General features: G+C 59.0%; 2 protein-coding genes across 10 annotated transcripts; one reads left to right on the top strand and one right to left on the bottom strand.

The window, feature by feature from the left end:
• Positions 1 to 838: 838 nt before the first annotated feature.
• On the top strand, positions 839 to 7,872 carry LOC109572333 (inactive serine/threonine-protein kinase TEX14-like). 7 transcript variants are annotated; one of them, XM_070772021.1, is made up of 14 exons: positions 839 to 965; positions 1,667 to 1,877; positions 3,769 to 3,883; positions 4,254 to 4,419; positions 4,504 to 4,649; positions 4,731 to 4,791; positions 4,869 to 4,993; positions 5,121 to 5,213; positions 5,592 to 5,930; positions 6,008 to 6,165; positions 6,243 to 6,535; positions 6,853 to 7,008; positions 7,536 to 7,585; positions 7,675 to 7,872. In XM_070772021.1, exons 2-14 carry the CDS (start codon positions 1,745 to 1,747, stop codon positions 7,823 to 7,825), a joined length of 1,986 nt encoding a protein of 661 aa, XP_070628122.1. In that variant the 5' UTR covers positions 839 to 965; positions 1,667 to 1,744; the 3' UTR covers positions 7,826 to 7,872. The 7 variants fall into 7 exon arrangements, 6 of the variants coding, with proteins under 6 accessions (XP_070628122.1, XP_019834596.2, XP_019834597.2 ...); XM_019979037.2 differs by lacking the exon at positions 839 to 965 and having other exon boundaries at positions 1,001 to 1,877; XM_019979038.2 differs by lacking the exon at positions 839 to 965 and having other exon boundaries at positions 1,745 to 3,883; positions 6,243 to 6,436; positions 6,521 to 6,535.
• Positions 7,873 to 7,925: 53 nt separating this feature from the next.
• Positions 7,926 to 21,085, bottom strand: ARHGAP33 (Rho GTPase activating protein 33). 3 transcript variants are annotated; one of them, XM_070771998.1, is made up of 22 exons: positions 20,942 to 21,084; positions 18,929 to 19,026; positions 18,766 to 18,850; positions 18,331 to 18,411; positions 18,086 to 18,223; positions 17,577 to 17,669; positions 16,757 to 16,879; positions 16,592 to 16,669; positions 16,440 to 16,506; positions 16,298 to 16,357; positions 16,052 to 16,204; positions 15,865 to 15,967; positions 14,797 to 14,941; positions 14,637 to 14,719; positions 14,445 to 14,552; positions 12,532 to 12,677; positions 11,744 to 11,897; positions 11,514 to 11,659; positions 11,360 to 11,434; positions 9,664 to 10,338; positions 9,176 to 9,567; positions 7,926 to 9,094 (listed from the first exon to the last, which is right to left on the bottom strand). In XM_070771998.1, the coding sequence occupies exons 1-22, from the start codon at positions 20,945 to 20,947 to the stop codon at positions 8,315 to 8,317; spliced, it is 3,789 nt and encodes a 1,262-aa protein (XP_070628099.1). In that variant the 5' UTR covers positions 20,948 to 21,084; the 3' UTR covers positions 7,926 to 8,314. The 3 variants fall into 3 exon arrangements, with proteins under 3 accessions (XP_070628099.1, XP_070628100.1, XP_070628098.1); XM_070771999.1 differs by having other exon boundaries at positions 7,926 to 9,091; XM_070771997.1 differs by having other exon boundaries at positions 7,926 to 9,567; positions 20,942 to 21,085.
• Positions 21,086 to 21,605: the final 520 nt, after the last annotated feature.

Below are 21,605 nucleotides of genomic sequence, written 5' to 3'. Positions count from 1 at the left end.
TCAGGCAGTGACAGCCCAGGGTAATCAGGGCTGTGATGGGTGAGCTCGGGGGAGTATCTGGGCAGCCTTGGGGAAAGCCCAGAGGCTGAAGGAGGCCAGAGGAGACACCTGGTGATCAAGAGGGCTTCCCAGAGAATTCCCAAGAATAACCAAGTAAATATTGAGAAGAGCATTCAAAGCCAAGGGCATGTGCACAAACAGACTGGGGAACGGGGAGACAAGGATGGGCGGGGGCAGATGATGCAGTCTTAGGTGCCACACGGCAGGGCTTCAACTCTATCCAAGGTCACTAGGGAGTCAGGAAGGTTTGAAATGGGGAAGGGACAGAGTCAGGTAAGACTTTAGTTAAGAGTCCCCTGGCTGTCACATGATGGGTGGACTAGTGGAAAGAACCACCAGAAGACTGAGTGGAAGGGCCATGGAGCTGATAGCCAGAATACGAGGGAGACATTCAGGGTGAGACCCAGGGCTCTGGGTGAGAGGGGACAGTGGGACCAACTCTTAAGATGGGGATCTGGCAGGAAATGCAGTTTGGAGGAGATACTGAAGCCAATGTGGGACCGGGTGGGTGTGAAGGTCCCCGGGGACATCCAGGGAGAGGTGTCCAGCACACTGAGGAGCCTACGTGTGGAGCAAAGAAGAGAGACTGGGGCAGAGACGAACAGGAAACTGCCCGTGGGGTTGACATGAGAAGCATGGGAAGACAGCGAAAGACAGGGATGGTGAAAGGCTGGGCATTCCAAACAACAAGGCAGTAACATTACGGAGCAGCCACAGCTCTGGGGTGGACACTGCAGTCTTTTCTACCGGGTCGCCTCAGGGCCATAAGAGACGCTACTGCACGCAAGCGCAAAGATGGCTGGCGAGCACTGATGCGCATGCGCCTGGAATTGCCGCCTAGACCTCCGGAACTTCAGCGTGGGGTCACGTGGCAGTCACATGGTGATCACTGTCCGAGCCCAACGGTAGGTGCAAAGCTGAGGGGACTGGGCCCCCAGCTGGCCACCATGCCCCTCCCCCAGCCCACAGAACCCCGCCCCCATTCTCCCTTCCCACCCATCTTGTGCCCACAGACCCCACCCCTTTCTCAGCCTTGGTCTCAGTTCTGCACATCTTTCTCCCAGCTCACAGATAGCATCTTCAGACTCCTTCTTTCTTCTGTCCCTTCTAATCCATAGACCCCATCCTAGTACACAGACACTTCCCTAAAGCTCAGTCCATGCCCCCAGCCCTCAGACCCTTTCCCAGCCCGTGGACCCCAGCCACCGCCCCCTACCCCTCCTCAAGGCCCTTCCCAGCCTGCAGGCCCTGCCCTCAGGCTGTCCTCCTTCCTTGGACACTCCTGTCTCACAGCCTGTAGACTGCACCTCCCTCTCAGGTCCTAACCCTCAGAGCCTTCTTCCTCCAGCCCCTATGTAGTCTTCAGACTCTCTTCCCAAGCCCCTGACTCCTATCCTCATAGCCCTTACTACTCCTCTGCCACAGAGAGCAGATTTCCTTAGCTTCTTTTCACTCCCAGACTCCCTTGAACTCCTGACCTTCTGGTCTGAAGCTCTCCCAGGTCTCATTCAGATGCCTCTCTCCAAATCACACCCCTCCCAAATCACCTTTATTTCTCAGACTGCCCCCCAAGACTCACAGCCAGCTCTGTCTTTATTGCTCCCAGAGATCTAGTCCTTCATGTCCTCCTGCCCTCATGAGACCTGCTCACTGATCCCTGGCCGGGAGCTGACGGAGTCCACAGATGCCCTCACTGCGTTCTCGATTCCCTGTGGAGCTGGGCTCTGTTCCGGATCCAGAAAGTCAGGTGGGCCGTCTGCATCGCCTGGCTGTGGCTGGGGGCCCAAGGTGGGGCCTCACCCGACTCCTGCGGAGAGGTGAGTTTGGCTGCTGAAACTGCCTCGGGGAACGAGATCAAGGAGCAGAAAGGAGGATGCAACTTCAGTTGACCTGTTAACAATTGTGTATCAGGCACCTGTCATGTGCCAAGGCGCTGTTGTCTGTGATGGAGACTTAGGGGCGAGAATGACCCTCCAGATCATTATGAATTAAATCTATAATGAGAATTTAAGAGAGTGATGAGAATGAGTGAGACACCCTGGAAGGATGGCCTTTCAAATGGGTTGATACTTGGGTCCCACAGCAGAAGAGCCAGACATGGAAACAGCTGGGGAACAAGCACTTCAGAGGGAGTAGCTAGTGCAAAGCCCTAAAATCAAAACAAACTGGGTACACAGTATCGTAAAGCAATAATTCTCCAGTTAAAAGTAAATTTTAAAAGCAAAAAAACCCCCACAAACCCCAAAACTGGGGATATGTAAGTAGCAGCAGGGAGCAAAAGGACTCAGGGAGGCAGCAATTACAGACAGGAACAGGCCTTAAGAGTGGTGTGAATTTTGTTGGATTTTGTTCTGTGTGTAATTGGAAACCCCTGGAGTTGTAGGCAGGAAATTAACATGATCAAACTTACAGTTTCTGTTGTTCACTGATTTTTGTAAGTTGATTGTGTATCCAGCCACTGTCTGAGCTTGCTTAATAGTTGTAAGTGTGTGTTGATTCTTTTACTTTATTGTTATCTGCAGACAGTAATAGTGTGGTCTCAGCTATTCAGTCTTTAAACCACAGTCTCTTTTTTCTGTCATAAGGTGTTGGCCAGAACTCCTAAACCTTGTTATCATTGGACATCTTTTTTTTATTCTTGATATTAAAGAGAAGAGTCTTATGTTTCTGCATTAGGTACTTTGCTTGCTCTTGGGTTTTGGTTTGTAATTTTTATCAAGTAAGAAACTTTCCATCTATTCTTAGTTTTCTGAGGTAGATTTTTTTTTTCTAATCATAAGTAGGCATTGAATTTTTTTTGTTTTTTGGCATTGAATTTTACCAAGTGCTTTTTCTGCATCTACTGATACAGTTAAATGTGATTTTTATTTTTTAATTTGTGAATGTGTTTTTTTTACATTGATAGATTTTCTTTTGTTGATTCATCCTTGCTTTCTGGGAATAAATCAATTGGGTTACCCCTTTTACTTTATTTAGGGGCTTTGCATGTATGATCATAAATTGAATTGATGTATGACTTCATTTCTGGTTCTGGAATTCTCATCTGGTTTTGGAGTTAAGGTCATATTTTGCCTCATAAAAATTAGCCTTGCCCTCTTGCCCTGGGTACCTTTGTGCGTTTTAAAAATTTATTTATTTGTGACTGCGCTGGGTCTTCACTGATGTGCAGGCTTTTTCTCTAGTTGTGCTCCACAGGCTTCTCATTGCGGTGGCTTCTCTTATTGTGGAGCGCGGACTCTAGGCAGTGGGGCTCAGTAGTTGAGGCTCCCAGGTTCTAGAGCACAGGCTCAGTAGTTGTGGTGCACAGGCTTAGTTGCTCCATGGCATATGGGATCTTCCCAGACCAGGGATTGAACATGTGTCTCCTGCATTGGCAGGTGGATTCTTTACTGAGCTACCAGGGAAACCCCCCTTTGTGTGATTTTGACACCTCTGGGATGGGGGTGGGGTGGATGTTGGCAGGGCAAGTAGACGTCACCTTGTTCTAGTTCTGTGGACTTAGTGGTGAGGAGTGTGTTGAGATGGATTCTGAGGCAGAGTCCCCAGCGGCTGGAAGGTGGCGGTTCCAGGACATAGAGGTGGAATCTGGAGCCGAGGGTGACCCAGTCAGGGAGGGATTGTGGGGGCTGGGAATTGGGAAAGGTGTTGCCAGGACCTCTGCCCCTGGAGTAAGAGGCAGGGATAGTCCTAAGCCTCGCTGCCCCTCAGTTGTCCAGGTAGACGGCGAGAACTCGGCTGGGCAGACGGCACTCTACCTCTCGGCGCTGCTGGGTCACAGCTCGGCCGTGGAGCTCCTGCTGGCCTCTGGTGCCAACCCCAACCAGTACGTGGACACGTGGTGATGCCCCACACTCCCAGCGCCCTGAGTCTGAGCCCCAGAGAGCCAGGGCTGTCTTCCCCAGAGACCTCTCTCCCTCAGACCCCCTCCCATCCCCGGTGACCCATCTTGCTCTCTCAGTTAACCCCTTCTTGTCCTCCAGAAACTATTCCCATCTTCCTGGTGCCTCCATGCTTACCGCCATCCACTCACTCTTTCAAGGACTCTGCTGTGTCCCCAAGTGAGCCCCCCATCCTGATGCCGTCTTCCCACGAGCATAGTGACCCCCGTATCTCTCCATGCTCCCCTCCTGCCACCTCCTGTCCCTGTTCCGTCCCTTTCCTAACCCATTCCTGTGCTCGCTGTTCTGCTGTAGCCGCTGCCTGGATGGCAGCACGCCCGTGCACGCGGGCGCCTTCTCGGGCCGTAGCCTGGTGCTCCTACACCTGCTGCAGGCAGGCGGCGACCTGCGTCTGCGTGACCAGCAGGGGCACAGCCCTCAGGACTGGGCAGAACAAGGTGGTGCCAAACAGAGCTGGGAGGTGAGCTGTGGCCAGGGTGGGCTGAGGGCCTCAGGGCCAAGCCCCCCACCCTGCCTCACCCCACATGCTCCCCGCCCCGTCCAGACGCTGGAACTGTTACAGCTGTGCCGGGCCCACATGTCAGCCCTGGTGCATGGCAGTGAGTTGGCGCCCGCTGTCTCCCTGGGCCAGTGGCAGGCCAGCTCTGGACACAGCCTATGTGGTGGTCTGCGTCTGGTGCAGGCGAACAGGTAACGATGCACGTCCTGAGGCCTGCCTACCCACCACGCCTGGTTACCCTGGACTTGCTCTCAGATGGCCCTTTACCTCAGGGCATGGAGGCCGGAGCAGACCAGGAGACCCCCCCATGTCCCTGCCTTAGGGTTTGGCCAGGTAAGCAGATGTCGGAGGGAGTGGGGACCACGGTGTCTGTCCTCTTCCTGCCTCATGGTCCTGCTCCCCACCCCCAGCTGAGCAGCCTGTGGCCACTGGGCCTGGTAACAGGTGTACCCCTCGCGGACCCCAAGGAGCTGCTGCCAGCGCAGGGCGAGCCCGACCGCACCTACAGGAGCAGCTCCCACACCCTCATGGCCAAGTGAGAGAGCCCCTCCGACACCCTGCCTGGTGTCCAGCAGAGCTGGGAAGAGTCCGACCCTCCTGCCCCCCTCACCGGGAAACCCCTTGTCTCAGACCCGCGCTCTCTCCCCTCTGCCTTCCTCCAGCCTTCTGTGGAGGGGCCACCCCGTGACCGTGCGGCAGCTGAAGGTGCCAGGAGCCCAGGCTGATGTGCTGTTGGCTGACCTTCAACACTGCAGGTGGGTCCCTCCAGCTGGCCCCCGAGGCCCGCCGTCTTCTACCCGCCCTGCCCAACTTGAGTGTTCTGGAAATAGATGACCAGGGAATGTGGTGGTGGCCGCGGTTGCAGCCTTCACCCCTGGGCCAGCACTTGGCATGGAGCCCTCCTACTGGAGTGACCCACCTCACAACGGGAAAGTGGGCGCCCAGTTCTGTAGGCCTCGGAGAGGAGTGGGTGTTGGGAGGGTACCACGGACAGTGGTGCTGGCCCCACCACTGCCAGGCTGTATGACCCAGGGTCACCGTTTCTCCTCTGTCCGGTGGCTGAGGCAGATGGTCAGCTCCCGGCCGGGCGGGCTGGGGCCTCCTCACGAGTGGCCTGCTCTCCTCCTGTCCAGCGCCCTGCACCACCCCAGCCTGCTGCTGCTGATGGCACTGAGCCCCTCGGAGGACCTATCGGGGCTGTGTCTTCTCTTTGAACCCGTGTGGCTGGGCTCCCTGCATGTGGTGCTACACCCCCAGGGCCCGCGAGAAGGGGGACCCCCCCACCTCGTGCCAGGCCTGCTGCCGGGCCACCTGCTGCTGCAGGTGCTGGAGGCCCTGCTGTTCCTGCAGGCCCGCTGGCGTGCTCACGGCGGCCTCAGCTCCCATGCTGTGCAGCTGGTGCGGCCAGGCCTGGCCAAGGTGGGCGGCCTGGAGCATGGGCGCCCGCTGCACCAACGCTGGCTGCAGCCCAGGTGAGTGCCTTCCTCCCTGTCCTGCCTGTGGCCCCGTCTAGCAGCCACTGACTCACCAGGTCCCTTGGCCTCCACAGGCCGCGGCAGGGTTACCCCTGGGGAGGCCCAGGCCTAGGGCTGCCCCCACCTCCCGAACTGTACCCATGGCTGCCGCTGGAGCTCATCCGCGGTGACACGCCTGCGGCCACCTCAGACCTCTACAGCTTCTGCATTTTGGCCCAGGAGGTCTTCACGGGTCAGTGAGTAACCCCGCCCCCAGCCCCACTGAGGCTCCCCACCTCAGTTGGGTCCCCCAATCATACTTCCTCACAGGAGAGCTGCCTTGGGCTGGAAGAAAAGGGCCTGAGGTGAAGGCTAAACTGGAGGCGGGTGAGAGCCCGGCCCTGGACCCCCTGGTGCCAGCCCCCTACCAGGCCCTGGTTCAGGCTGGGCTGGGCCTAGGGCCTGCTGACCGCTGTGGCAGCCTGCAGAGTACACGATACCTGCTGCGGGAGGCCATGGCTCAGGTACAGGACAGGCGGGCAGGGGAGGGTGGCAGCCATGGAACCTCAGGCAGGGCCTGTGTCCCACACCCAGCCTCCTCTCCACAGGACTCGGCCTCTGAGGTGAGCTCCCCAAGGGACTGGGCCATACAGTGCCCTCCACCGCAGGGTTCTCTACCAGGTTAGAGGGCCCAGAGGGGATGGGGCCAGGCGCTGAGCAGAGCTCGGCTGTGCCCCTGCCCCATTTCCAACTGGCTGGTCTGCAAGCCCAGAGACACTACTGTGAGGTGGTTCCCAGAGCCAAGACTGCATCCGGGCCTGTGGCCCGCTGTGATGTCCCTAGGCCCCTCCCCATCCTAGGCAGGAGCGAGGACAGGCACTTGGAGGACTAAGGGAGCTGTGGGCCACCCACGCCAGCCCTCTGCCATCGCTCTCTGCAGGTCATGGGCCACAGCAGAGTCCAGAGGGGTGCCACCTGGGACTCGGGCAGCAGCTTGACTCTAGGCAGCAGCCCGAGTCCCCGCCCTGGCCTCTGCCCAGGGCACAGCCCCACAGCCAGGGTCAGCCTGGACCACAGCCTGGAGCCCAGATCAACAGTATGGATACCCCAAGTCCTGCGCCATTGTCCATTTGCTCACCCATGACCCTTCCCCCAAGTTGTCACCAACCCCAATTTCCCTGGCTGCCTGTCCTCTGACCAGGGACCCCTGGGACCCGCACTGTTCCCCTCGCTGACCGGTTAACCCCCACCCCGCCCCCGCCCAACCCTGCTTCCCCCAGGGCCCTGCCCTGCACACCAGCCTTCAGGACTCAGCCTCCCTGCTGGGGACTCAGAGCTCTGAGGAACGGTTTGAGAGGAGGTTCTCAGCTAAGATCCAAGCCCTGCAGGGGCTGCAGCGGCACACACACAGGGCTGCCCTGCTGGACCCCCAGCCCTGTGAGCCCAACCCCTGCCTGCTGACCCACAGGGAGGCTTCCCATGCCCTGGAGGCTGCTGGCAGGGAAGGCCACGAGGGCAGGTGAAGCAGAGGGCCCTAAGCCCAGGCCCTGCCCCAGCCCGCCCTCCCAGGGCCCTCCTGAGCTCCGTGGCCACTGGTGGCAGCTGTAGTCTTTACTCCTGCAGGTACCCAGCCCTGAGCTGATCAGAGGAAGTCGCTTCTCCAGCCTGCAGAAGTGAGAAGTGGGGTGCTGGTGGGAGGGCCCCGGGCCCCTTCCTCCTCCTCGAGGTCAACTTCAGCCCACCCTACCCCACCCTCTCCCAGGATGGACCTGCTGGAGGAGATCATAGCAGAGCTGCAAGGTGGATGCCAACTTGAAGACGGGCCCAGGCTCAATCCCACTCCTGACACAATTGTTAGGGCACCTGTGGCCCCCTCTGTGCAGATGTCACCCCTTAGAGCCTCCCAGGAGTGACTCCCCACTTAGCACCTGCTGAAATGATAAAATGAGAAAGCAGCCCACCTGTCACTGCCTCTTTATTCATTGAGCCTGGCCCCAGCATGACAGCAGCAGCCACATTTTCACCATTTTTATTCATTAATTTTGTCAGATGGTTTAGTGGGGTGTGTGTGGGGAGATAGCAGGAGCAGTCCCCCACCCCCGTGCACAGGACAGGACATGCTGGGGACCCCTGGAGGGAAAGGGAGGGTAAGGAGTCAGCCTAACCCTCTCAGATTTGTGCGAGAGGCCCCAGGATGGAGGATGGTGGGGGGCGGGCATGCCCGTCAGCCCAGGGTAGGTAGGCTATGATAACGGGTTAGGGACCCACATCAAAGGCAAGTTACAAAGTTAGAAACCTGGGGTAGGGGTCAGAAGCTCAGGAAAATACAAAACAAGGGATCAGGTTGGACCAAGATCAGTGAGAGGGGAAGAGAAAGAAGGAGGGTCCCTCCCAGCTCTGGCTCAGCAGTAGCTTTGGGTCTGGCTCTCAGGGTGGAAGGACCAGCTGGGAGTAGGGTAGGGGGGTGGGGGACCAGCCCCTTCCCTCCCTTGCCCCCCATTCCTGTACAGGGACCCTCGGTGGTGCTCGCCCCCCCTCCCGTAGGCTGGTGGGGCTGCCCTGTAGGGGAGAGGGTCTGGAGGGCCCCAGGGCCCAGGCACCCTGTGAGGGGTGTGGTGGCCCCAGGGGGCCCGCTGCTTTTGGGGGAGGCGGGGGGCTGGGGGGCCAGGATCAGAGCGACTGCGAGGGTGGGCAGGAGGAGAGGAGGAGCTGGAAGAAGCGGGTGAGGGGCCCCTGGGCCCCAGGGCTAGGTTGACATAGAGGGGTTCAGGTCGGGTGGGACGCCGGGCCGAGTGCTGGGGGGCTGAGTAGCCAAGGTGGTCATGGGGAAAACAGGAGGGTGGTGGGTAACTGAGCAGGAAGTCGGGGGACCTATGGAGTGGTGGGGATTGGCCAAGCATGCCGTATGAGGCATTCAGCCTGTCTGGGGGCATGGAGCGCAAGGGACTCCAGGAGCGAGTGGGGCCAGAGTAGGGGGACCCCTCACCCGCCTCGATCTCATAGTACAGGTTCTCTCCTCTGTCCAGTGGTGCAGGGGGAACCAGGGGGCTCCTCCAGACTGGGGCCGGGGAGCTGGGCTGGAAGGATGGGGAGCCGAGGGGGTACAAGCCTGGTTTGGGGACCCCGAGGAAGGGTGGCAGGCACTCCCGGGGGGCTGAGAAGAAGCCAGGGGTGGGAACCTGCTGGGGGACAGAACACAGGAACTGGGCTGCCATCTCTGGTGCAGCCCCACACCCCCCACCCATCCTGAGCTGGGCACTGACCTGGGCAGGGCCTCGGGGTGCCCTCCTTGAGGTCCCTGTGGGCCGCTGGCTCCTCACCAGGCTCCCATCACTTTGTTGCCTTGGTAAGGAGGGTGGGGGTCCTGGAGCCCAGCCACTTGGGTGGGCTAGGGGGTGGGGGGGTGGCCCACTCCCTGAGGTCCCTGGGGGCTCACCGCCCACCTCCAGGGACAGTGAACGGCGGAAAGGGGACTGAGGAGCAGAAGGGGTGCTCCCCTGCTCCTGCTGGCTCTGTCTCTGGGCCACCTGCTGAGCCCGCTCAGCCAGGGCCAGGGCCATGAGGCGTGCTGGATTTTTGGGAGGCGGGGGTGGGGCCCCCCCCGGGCGCAGGAGGGACAGGGGAGGGGGCAGCAGCGGTGAATCCATACCAGCACCTAGGAGAGGAACGGGAAGAGGAGTCAGCCAGGTCTTGGGCACAGCCTCGGGGTTGAGGGAGTGGGCTGGGCTGGGCTGGGCTGGACAGGACACACCATGCTGGCCTTGGGCTCCCCGGGGACCAGGCAATGCCAACTTGCTGCAGATCTCTTGTTGGCAGGTGTCACTCAGCTGGGCCTCAGCTCCACGCAGCAGCAAGGGGATGAGGTGGGGGCGCAGGCCCGGGCTGGGGCTGAGGGCTGGTGTTGGGGTGGCTGAGGCGGGTGTTCCTCCAGCCCCCAGCAGCTCCAGGACAGCAGGTGGCACTGACACAGACAGGGGCTCCGAGATGTCCAGGGCAGCGGGTGAGGCAGGGCTGGTGGGGCCCCGGGGCGAGAGGGCCTGAGGGGTTGCCCTGGGTGGAAAGGCAGAGGCGGGGGCTGGGGGGGCCGGGCTGGCGGGAGGTGCCGGGTCCCCAGGGGTGGGGCTGCTGCATCGAAAAGTAAGGGGATCAAAGTCAAGCCCCCGGAGCCCCTCCAGGCAGCGGGGTGGGCTAAAGTCCAGCTCGTCACCGTCGTCTAGCCAGGCCGAGGTTCGGTGTGAAGGGGAGCCAGAGAGTACTCCCAGCCCAGCTGCGGAGGACTCAGAGGAAGAGGAGGAGGATGACTCGGAGGAGGACTCGGTGGACTCGGATGATGACAGGCTCTCGCAGGAGCCAGCGGGTGCGGGGCCCACGGGAAAAGCGTCACTGCTGGAGTGGGGTCGCCGTAGCCTGTGCAGACGCTGGAGGCCTGGAAGGGCAGTGCAGGGGAGGGGGAGTCAGGGATCAGAACTACCTACCCAGATACATCAGTGAGAACAGGACACACACCCCCAGTAAGTTGGGAAAATAACACACAGAGACACGTCTCTGCCTAGGGTCACAATGGCTGGGGATCCAGGGAGAGCTGTGCAGACTCATGGGTGATAGAAGACATCAGTGGCAAGTCCATGAAGAGAACTGTTCCAGAAGCAAGAACAAAGTCTGACAACCCCACTGGCTACAAGCTTGAGACCGACAGGATCTCATACCCGGTAGCTGGGAGGACAGCCTGAGGTGACCACACCTGGGAAATACTTGGGGCTCGTCTTGTACAGCTGGATGTGGGCGTATCATACAGTGTGCGCCTTCACTCCTGGGGCGCTTGTCGGAGCCCGCAGATCCATCAGGAGGGGCATGGACAAGCATCCCCTCCCCTGAGGGGACACCCACACTCGCCAATGGACAGTGATGGAGAGGAAGGAGCCTGAGCTACGCCAGCTGTGCGGACGGCAGCCTGTGACGCAGTGGTGAGTGAGTACACACGCAGCACGATACCCCTGTTTAATGATACCCTTTAATCAAAGATTCAGAACAACTAGCAGTGTGTTGTTGACCCCTACACCTGTAGGTGACAAAACTGTAAAAGCAAAGGGACGAAGACCATCAGAGGACCCCTGAGGTGGGGAGGCAGCAGGTGGGAGGGGAGGAGTTCGCACATACTGTGGTGGGAGGCCTTTACTTCTGGCCAGCAGGTTCATGGGTGTTCATGATACTATTTAATATTTTTCGAAACGGATGAACAAAAGACTAGAAGGACCCTGCGTGGGCCAATGACCAGAGTGCATCGTGAACCAAGAGTGAAGCTTTATCAAACTTATTGTACGTAAGGTCCAGATTAAAACAAAAAACCCCAAGACCCCCAAATCTCAGAACACCACGTGGAGGCCAGCTCAGAGCCCCAGTCCCTCCCAGCTCCACCTGGGCACAGGCAAGGGTCACCCCATGCTCACCAGCCCCACTGGCCTGCGATGACAGAGACTCCTCACTCTTGGCAGACCTCAGTGTGACAGTGTCAGGTCGGCAGCCTGCAGGGAGAGGACGAAGGGTCATGGGGGCACTCCAGGGTGCCTCTCCAGCCACCACGCCCACTGCCCCGCCTCTGACCTGAAGGCTGCGGTCGGGCCCGGGTGCCCCCTAGCCAGGGCAGAGGCTTCTTTCGAGGGATGCTGGGGCCTCGGCCCAGTGCAAAGAAGGTCTTCCAGCTGCTACCTCCAGGCTTCCGCTGTTTCTCGCCTCTCTCCCCTTTCCTCCTGGAGTTTGGGTCAAGACATAGGAGGCTGGCTGAGGAGCTGGGTCCCCAAGGCCAGTCCCTCCCTTCTGGACATCCTACTCACCTTTCCACAGGTGAAGTTGGGGCCTTGGAAGTTGTGGGCTCGGTGGGTGTCCCCAGCCGACCCTGGGTCCGAGCCTGGGCTTCCTCTAGTGTTAGCAGGCGAGTGGAGGGGCCGCTGCCCGCAAGGGACTTGGGCCTGGGAAGGAGGCAGCGGCCTGAGGAGTCGGGAGAGGGGGCAGCCATCAGCCCTGGGGCTGTTGAAGGCCACAGGCAAAGCCAAGCGCTACAGCCCAAGCCCCGGCCCCGCAGCGTGCCCACCCGGGCTGGCAAGGCAGGGGGCCAGGACAGATCAGGCGGGAATGGGTGGGCAGCAGGCAGGTGAGGAGGAGGAGTGAGGCAGAACGAGCTGATGAGGAGGCAGCTCCCAGCAGCCAGCGAGAACAGCGGCTCTGGCTTCAGTTACCTCGGGCCAGAGGGCCCTCCGACGTGCTGAGTCCTGACTGGGCTGGGGTCCGGGGCAGGGCAGGGAGTCTGGGTGGGGCCGGGGCAGGGTCAAGTCTGGGGACCTCCCACCTCCTCCCAGGTGGACCCATGGCCCCAAGTGCCCCCAGGAGCTACAAGGGGTGAAGGAAGAACGATGTCCGGGCCAAGAAGTGGGGATCCTGAGCGTAGGAGCTGAAATGAGAAGGCGGGGGAAGGGGAGGGAGAGGCCGGGGCGGGGTCCTCAAGGAACCAGAAGGGAGGTCCAGCTTCAGTGGGATAGGGATGGGGCTGGGAGCCCACCTACCCTCCCACTGCAGCCCTGACGATGGGGGGCGGTAGTCAGAACATGGGATAGGATTGGCATACCTGCAGGGTCAAGGCCAGCAGATGTGAAGGTGTCGCTGAACAGGACGTCCACATGGGTGAGCAGGAATTCCACCACCACCGACTGTACCCGCACCTCCCGGAAGGCTGCTGCACCCCCTAGCCCCACTGACTCCAGCTCCATGGACCTGGATGGGAGAAGAGTGAGGGTGTCCGGGTGCCTGGAGCTCCAGCTGGTGGGTTCTGGCCAGGGGAGGGTAGGGCGTCGTGGAAGCAGTGACTGTCATTCAACGTCTCTGACCTTATCAAACTGATCACATCTAGAACTAGATTCTCAGCCTTTCCCCAGAACCTGCTCCCTCCCTGCCTATCCCATCTCAGTCAATACCTTGGTATTGCCCTTGACCCCTCTTTCCCTAACACCCACATCCAACTGCAGGAGACCCTGTGGGCTCCACCCACAAACTCTATGCAGAATCTGAACTCCCCATGCCCCTGCTCTGGCCCTGCCTCCATCCTCTCCCTCCTGGACCAACGCACCGCCTCCTCCCTGTTCTCCCTGCTCCCCGCCAAATCCCTACAGTCTGCTCCCTACACTCAGCCAGAGGGAGCCTGTGAACCCCTAAGTCACAGATCAGGGCCCTCCTGGCTCAGAGCCCTCCTCTGGCTGCATGTCATTCCTGGTAAAAGCCAGATCCTCACCATGACCCACAACTTGTAAGTCACTCCCCTGTCTGTTCCTGCATCACCTCTCTGACCTTACCATCTCCTCCCCTTCAACCTGCACTCTCTCACTCAGCTCCAGTGACACTGGCCTCCAAAACACTGGGCCCTAACCCAGCCCCAGGACCTTTGCACTTGCTATTCCCTCTGCTTGGTTTGCTCCTTCTCAGCCACCCAGGTCCTTCTCTTACCTTCTGCAGCTGTTAATTCAAATGTTACCTTCCCAACAGAGTCTTCCCCACCTATTTTATTTAAAATTGTAAACCTATATATCCCAGGTCTGTCTTCATTTTTGCTCATAGTTCTTATACCTACCACGTACTAGCTATTTTATTTATTTGTTTATTTATTTAGCTGATTCCCAAGAAGACCTGAACTCCTCCAGGACAGAGAACTTGCCTGTCTCGGTCACCATCAAATCCTTTCGGGCTTACCTTGCTGCTGGCCAAGAAGGACTTCTTCCTGAAGCCTTTCCTGCCACTCTATCTAAAAATGTCAAGTGCCATGACTGACCAGATCTCCCTTCCCTACTTTGTAATCTTTCTCCTCAGCCCTCATCACTGTCACACTGTGCTCTCTTTTTTTTTGGTAATGTCCACTGTCATCTCCCGCATAGGATTGTGAGCTCAGAGTGTAAGTTCCTGCTCACCACTGTGTCCCCAGTGCTGAGAACAAGGGCGGGCATACGGGCACCCAACACTTAAGAAATATGTGTTGAGGGACTTCCCTGGTGGTAGTGGCAGGAGTCTGCCTGCCAATGCAGGGGATGTGGGTTCAATCCCTGGTCTGGGAGGATCCCACATGACTTGGGGCAACTAAAGCCCGTGTGCCACAACTACTGAGCCCATGAGCTCTAGGACTGGTGAGCCACAGCTAATGAGACCCTGTGCCGCAACTACTGAATCCTGGGTGCCCTGGAGCTCACGTGCGGCAACTACTGAAGCCCATGCACCTAGAGCCTGTGTTCTGCAACAAGAGACACCACGATGGGAAGCCTGTGCACCACAAGGAGTAGCTCCTGCTCACTGCAACTAGAGAAAATCCCGAACGCAGCAACGAAGACCCCCACAACCATAAATAAATTACAAGAAAAGAAATAATGTGTTGGGTGAAATGATCAAAAGTTGGATGGGTTCCTGGGGTGAGGTTGGGGGCGGGGGCGGGGAGACTCCAGGCCCAGCCTGGGAGTTGGTAGGGAGCTGGGGGAGCAGGCTGGTGAGCTGCCAGCTTACCGTAGCAGGTTAGGTGCCCAAACGATGGCCAGGTTGCGGGCGTGCATGCTGGTGTTGGCACTGTGCCTCGCCATGCGGGCCAAGTGCCTCAGAAGGTACTCCAGGGTCCTGGGGATGGGAGTGGAGAGGGACGCCTGAGCCTCACCTCCCTCGGGAGTCCACCACCACCCTTCCCTTCCCCTCCTGGTTTACCGGTAGTGCGGCGGGGGCAACTGCTGGATGACATCGTGAACCCTCACCAGGCGCTCCTCCTCGCCTGGCACCGACATGGCCTCCTAAGACAGTGCACAGTGTGAGCGGGGCTGGGCTGCCGCCTCCCAGCCCCTCCTACCTCGAGGTCACCCTCACTCACACTGAACTTCCCGTAGAGCTGGTAAGTGAGTAAGGGGTTGGGCAGCTCTCGGAAGTAGAGCTTGCAGAGGGAGGACACGCTGTGGATGTCCTGCAGGAAGGCGGGGCCAGACAGTTCAGGGATCCTCTCACTGTCGAACTCATGCCTGAGGCCACCACGTCAAGAAGAAGATGCAGGTCAGAGCTGGCCCACCAGGCTGGGTCCTGCCCCCACACCTAAAGTGTCCACAGGTAGATGCAACCCTCTTCCTGTGCTGGCTTTTCAGAGGCAGTACTTACTGAGCTCCCTTCCCCCCAACAACCCTGCATGCCAAAGACAAGGGCGCCCCATTTACACAGCAGCACACTGAGGCTCTGGTGGGAGACGCCCTGCTTGTAGCTACCCAAGCCCATCTGCCTCCAGAGTGTGACTGGGCTCCATCCACAAAGTTGTGCCATTTCCCTGGCTCCAAGAGGCACTGGAAACTGCAGCTGGAATCCCAGCGGCTTCTGCTCACAACCTGGCAGCCTCTCAGGTGAGAAAGCTCTATACACGGGACCTTGGCCTCAGGCTCTCTGCTCTCGCCTGGAAGCCCGGGCCTCAGCGCTTCCCACTTCTTAAACTGTTATGCCTATTGCCCCTCTTTGGCCCACAATCCTTCCTGTGGTTCCTCCCTTACTCCCAGTAAAAGCCAAGAGCCTAACAGTCATCAAAAAGAGCCCGTGAGCCTACTCGCCCCTAATCACTTCTCAGACATCATCTCCTGCCACTTTCCCCTCTCACTGGCTGTTCTCTCCATGGTGGACAACCACAGTGCTCGCTCCCCCACCTCCTCCACAGCGAGCTCTCTCCCAGGAGGCCTTCTCCACCCACCATGATTTCTTATTATGATCTCCCTCACCCCGTCTTTTTTTTCTCCAGGCCACCTGTCACCTATCGTCAACTCTCTCCTTTCCTGTCTGCCTCTCCTTCCAGCACATGGACCCCATGAGGGCAGGAGTCTCCGGCTGTCTCGTTCACCATGGTGTCCCTAGAGCTTAATGCTTGGCATGTGGCAGGTGCTCATGAAGGTTGGTGGAGGGTCCTCACCGTAGCCTCTGGATGTTGGATGACACACCCGAGAGTCGATAGATTCCATCCACCACCCCGTGGGCCTCAATAAACTCAGAACAGCAGCGCAGCACCTGGGGCACTGGGAGAAAGCAAGGGTTCGATCTGCTGCTGTGGGTCACAGCCTAGGGGGGAGAAAGGGCAGGGGAGGCGGACTGGGCCTCACCGTCCTGGCCTGAGTTGCTGAGGTGTTCTCCCAGGTCACAGCCAAATACCCTCTGCCGCAGAATGCCCCGCTGCCGCAGACGCTGCCGGGAAGGGCGGGAGCGCATGAAGGTGCGGAGGAGGCCAGCCAGCTTCCCCCGCGGCCGGGGCACCGCTGTGGAGATAAAGGCTGGTCACACAGGGTCGCATGGGGAGATGGGGCAGGGTCTGGCCCCTGGTAATTACAAACGGGTAATGTTCACATTACCTGAGGTCAGAGAGGAAGCACCCTGGGAAGCCAGGACACCACACGGGGGACCGTCGGCATCTGCAGGGTGAACAGTGGTGGAAAGGATGGAGGGCAGGGAAGGGATGCAGGAGGGCCTCCCCACTCTGCCCAGGACACTCACCCCCCTTTAGTCCTGGACCCGGCCGCTCCGTGAATAGTTCCACACACTCACTGGGGAAGAAACCGACCTGAGGAGGGTTTGGGGTCAGTGGCGGGGCCACCTGAGCTGGCGCAGTGCCCCAGCCCCACCTGTCCAGCTCTAACCAGGCTTACCTGGAAGCCCCGCTTGCCCCGCCACCAGCTCCGATCCTCCGTGGGCGGCATGTCGATCACGGAGACAATGTCCCCCACCTGGGAGTGGGTGGGCATGAGGAGGCAGGGTCAGAAGGTGCAGATGAAGTGGGAGCCCAGCCAGAGTCTGCTCCCCTACAGCCTTACCTCGAAGGACAGCTCGTCAGGTGCCTGGGCCGTGTACCGCTTTACCACATGGGCAGCGGCCACTGCGGGGATATTGAGTGAGGCCTCCTCACTGAGGAGCAGTCGCCGGCCGTGGTTGTCCAGCTGAGATGGAGGGGATGTGGCAAGGAGAGGCCAGAAGAAGGCAATAGTAAAGACCGAGAAGGTTCCCCCACTGGAGGCCACCCCCTGTCCCCCACCTGGGTGCCCCTGTCACTCAGAGCTATTGGTAAAACACCTACACTCTTGCCCCTTCCAAAGCAAATTCCCTTCCATGTCCCAGGATGCCCCTGCCCGAAACCATGCTGATTCACTCCTGCACCCACATCCTCCACAGCAAACGTTGCATATCTGCTATCTGAAAACCTGCACTCTTAGCCTGGCGTTCTGCTGCTGCTGCTGCTAAGTCGCTTCAGTCGTGTCCGACTTTAGCAACCCCATGGACTGCAGCCTACCAGGCTCCTCCGTCCATGGGATTTTCCAGGCAAAAGTACTGGAGTGGGGTGCTGTTGCCTTCTCTGGCATTCTGCTAGCTATAGCCAAAACTATTTCTAGCCAGTATACCAATATTCCTTGAAATTCTCACATCCCCACAGCCCAACACCTGCACACACACACACACATGCACGCACCCACTTGCGTTCTCTCTCACAGGCAAGCGCCCACACAGACACTGAAATACCAGTGCCTCCTCCACTCTGGCTCTTTTCTTTCCTGTGCCCACACACCCTCCCAGGCTGCTTCTTGCTCCTCAGACATCCCTCCCTCACTCCCAGCTCCAAGCCCCCTGCCCGGGGCCCACCTCCATCCAGGTAAGCACCGGCCCACAGTTGAGGTTACTGTCCACCAGCCCTGACAGGGTTTCCAGGTACTGCAGCAGCAGCGGCACCAGCATCTGGGGCAGGTTGTCAGAGTGGGATTTGTGAGAAGACCCCACCCAAGAGAGCCCATCGCCCTCCTGTACTGCCCTGGCTCGCCTCTGGCAGGGCTGAAATTCAACGTAAACACATGGGTGCTGCTCCGCTGTGAAGTACTGAAATACTGTCGTTATCAGTTATAAACAGTCTGGGCCAAGGCCCTGTGTGCCCCCAGCGGTCTGGCCATTCTGACTCTCCCCTGGAGCCCCCTAAACTCCCCATGATCCTAAAAACTAAAGGGAGTCACCCTGCTGCAGTTCTGAGGCCCCCAACTGGTTGGAACTCAGGACATAGCAGTGTTTAATATTTATCTATTTCCCCTGCCTTGATGGTTTCACCCATCACTGGTGAGGACACACCTTGACTGAAGCAGGGGCTGGGACAGGTAGTTTACCTGGGCAGCCCTGGCGCCCTCTGGGGGTGGAGGAAGCTCTGGGAGGCAGGAAAACCTCCGGTCAAATATGCATCGGTGGAGGTGGGCATCCAAGGAACGGAAGTCATCGTAACTGCGGAGAACTGGCCAGGAACGGCCCTGTGGGAGTGGGAAGGACAGGGGGATACAGCAGCTTCATTATACTGAGCTGAGGACCACGGCAGTCAGTTCACCGGGCCAGAGGAGAGGCGGGGCGGCTGCCGCACCTGACAGGTCACCTGCACCCCGAACACCAGTTCATTCTCTCCAGAGACGTTCGGACCGTCACGCTCTGGAGACAGCAGGAGCTGCAGAGGGAAACAAAAGGCCCTGGTGAGGGTCTCACTTTTGTCCCTGTCCTGACCTCTCCAGGTCGGCACTATCAAGGGATGGGACCGTGTCCACCTCCTGAGTCTCCCCACAGTCAAGGCCTGGTGATGGCTCAGTCAGAATCCAAGGTCCTGGCACAAAATTCACACCTAACAAAGTCATTGCTGAATGAATAAAGGAACAAATGAAGGAAGGAACAAGTCTCCCCTCTGCCCTACAGCTCCTGCCACTGAGCAGTCACTCCCGGCGGGGAGGTTTCAGGGGTAGAGTGGCTGATGCTGCTTCAGGGTTGGGTGGGATCCCACCTACCCACCTGGGTGCAACCCCCATACCTGAATGTGGCCGAAGTCAACATTCTCGTAGTGGAAATGGGCACAGTCTGCCAGCCGGGGAAAGGGGCCTCGAGGAGCCGAGAGCCTGGGGGACAGACGACAGATCACTAGCAGCCCTATGCTTGGCTCCCCTCCTAGGTTGAGGCTCTCCCTCACCTCTCACCTCTTCCCAGGCTTCCCCTTCACACTGGGTCCCCCAGTAGGGGGCAGGGGCTGCACCGAGCCCTCCCCTGGGCCATCCAGGCTGTCATTGCTGCGAGCCTGTACAGCAGAAAGAAGAATCAGAGGCCCCCAGAGATGGGAGCAGAGAGACAACGGGAGCATTGTTATCTGGCAGCCTGGGCCTGCAGGCCCGAATTGCTCCACACACTGTCCTGAGCATGGAGTAGAGGGGTAGGTCAGGGGGAGGTGAAGGCCGGGCTCAGGGTAGGTCTGCTTCTTTATGTGTAGTCTGGAGTGGGGGACTGAAAGAGCAGGGGCCATGGGTGCGTCAGGGCAAGAGCATGCTGGTACTATCTCTCCCTGTTTAAAAGCCTCCTCTAGCCCCAGGAGAGAAGGGGTTGTGCCTTTCCACGCCTTTCATCAACATCTGGACAATCACAGCTCCCATCTTATCAGTCTCCCTGCTTCCACCTCTCCCTTCCTGCCAGCTTCTTCACAGCAAGAGTCAGTATCACTTTCACAAACACAAATCTGCCTCTGTCTCTCCCCAGGTCAGGGATCTTCAATGGCTCCCTGTTGTCTTTAAGATAAAGTCTAGATACTGTGGTCTCTGCTTACCTCTCCAGCCTCATTTCTTCCCACTGCCTCTACTCTCAGAGCTCTCAGACTTCTAAGAGTCCAACAAAAGAATCATCTTCTCATTTCCTTCTAGGCCTTTGCAAAGGCTGTTCCCGCTGCATGGAACACTCATCCCCATCTTTTCCCCGTGCTTTCACTTAGCCCTCAGATCTGACTCTCATGGTAGCCTCCCCCATCCCAGGCTTGATGATGTTGCCTTAACTTCCCTCATTACAGCCCTGTGCACTCTGAGATGTCCCCATCTGGTGACAAGTCCAGCTCCCCCACTGGACTGAGGCTCAGTCCCTACTCCCCCAGCATTGCCCTGCACAGAGCTGGGCAGAGAATTGAAGCTCCTCACAAGTAGGGTTGTGCCTGATTCCTCTCTGGGTCCCAATGCCCAGTGCCAGCTCAGTCACCCAGCAGGGGCTGGGTGAAATCTGATGAATAAATTAACCATCTGCCAGATGAGGATTTCCCAGAATGGGCCCTAGCCTCTCCCTCCTTCATTCTCCCACAACCCCGACTTCATCCTTTGGGTCTCACCCTTGGGTCGGTCCCCCTCCAGCCCATGAAGTTCCCCAAGGCAGGATGGGTTCTGACTTTCTCCGTGCCTGGAGCAAAGGGGCTACACAGAGGTCTCAGTGAATGCTAAGTGAGGGAATGAGGGAATGAATGGATGAATGAGCAGGAGCAGCATGGTGGGAGAGGGAGACGGTGGGGGAGGGCGGATGAGGACAAGAAGATGGAGAGGACCCAACGATCACATCGCGGGGTACAATGCACGCTGGGGATTGAGGTGCAGTAAGGAAGAGGGGAGCAGTTGGAGAGGCTGAAGTAAAGGTTCAGGCTGATGCGGGGAGGGGGTAAGGGAGGGTTGGTTGAGAAGGACTGGGATGGGATGAGAAAGGAGAAGAAAAGGGTCAGGCTGAGGATGGAGCCGGGTGGGGGTGGGGCTCAAGAATGAGAAAGGGGCTGATGGTAGGAGGAGGAGGGGTCTAAGCCAGGGAGAGGAGGAGGATGGGATGACGATGCTGGGGATGGATCTGGGACAGGGGCTGGTGGAGGACTCGGAGACCCTCAGAAGGCCTCCGCGAAGGCCACTTAGAGGATGCGGGGTCCTTCCCTGGACCAGCCCTTTTTCCTCCCAAGTCTGGGTCTTCGGCCACTGTCACCCCCATACAGGGCGTGGAACGGGGATGCGCGTTGAGGGGGCGGGGCCGGGGTAAGGGCTCGAGCCCAAGACCAGGCCGGGGTACTAGAGGGACCGCGATGAGGGGTGAGGGGCGGCGCGGGCCGCGGACTCGGGCGGGGCCAGGGGCGGGGCGCGTGGGGCGTGGCCGCGCGCGGACAGACTGACTTCGCCGATGGACGGACGGCCGCGTGGGCGCCTCACCACCATAGCCGCGTAGCCTCCTCAGGCGCCAGCCGCGCTGGACCCCTCGCTCGTCGTCCTCGTCGCCGATGCCGCCGCCATGGCGACACAAAGGGGAGGGCGCGAGCCGCGCGCGGGCGGCTGCAGGCCCCGCCTCTAACGGCTGCCCGTGCCTCTGGCGCGCGCGCTCCACGGGGGCGGGGGCAATGAGGGACGCGGCGAAGAATCTCATTGGCTCTACCCTTGGCCTTAGGACGACGCCCCGCCCACCTGGCGGCTAATCATTGGCTTCAGCTTGGGTCCTATTTCTGGCTAGATCTCTTCGGTCCCGCCCCGCGAAGTTTGACAGCACCACGCCCATGCCTGCGTTTCATTGGCCGTCATTCCCCTCCTGAGACACACCCCCAGGTTCTTTATGCTTTGCTTTTAACATTTCCAACAGTAAGCAGTGGACCCTTCCCTTAGTCCACTGTCAGTGATGGCTCTTCTGACATTTAGCTGGCTTCTCTCATGAGCGCAAGCTTTTCTCCACTCCCTAAGCAGCTCTTCAAAGTTCCGAACCCCACTTTGTCAGTCCCGACTCAGCCCCTACCCCTGCTCTTGGAATTTTAGGAACATTGGGCCATGGATGTTTTTCACTGGCTCAGATGCCTCGCACAAACTCAATTCCAATTTTTCCTGTTGT

The sequence above is a fragment of the Bos indicus genome, chromosome 18 (assembly GCF_029378745.1).
Source record: "Bos indicus isolate NIAB-ARS_2022 breed Sahiwal x Tharparkar chromosome 18, NIAB-ARS_B.indTharparkar_mat_pri_1.0, whole genome shotgun sequence".
NCBI classification, from domain to species: domain Eukaryota; kingdom Metazoa; phylum Chordata; class Mammalia; order Artiodactyla; family Bovidae; genus Bos; species Bos indicus.
Note: the sequence above shows the minus strand (reverse complement) of the source record. Positions and strands in the feature narration are given on the sequence as shown.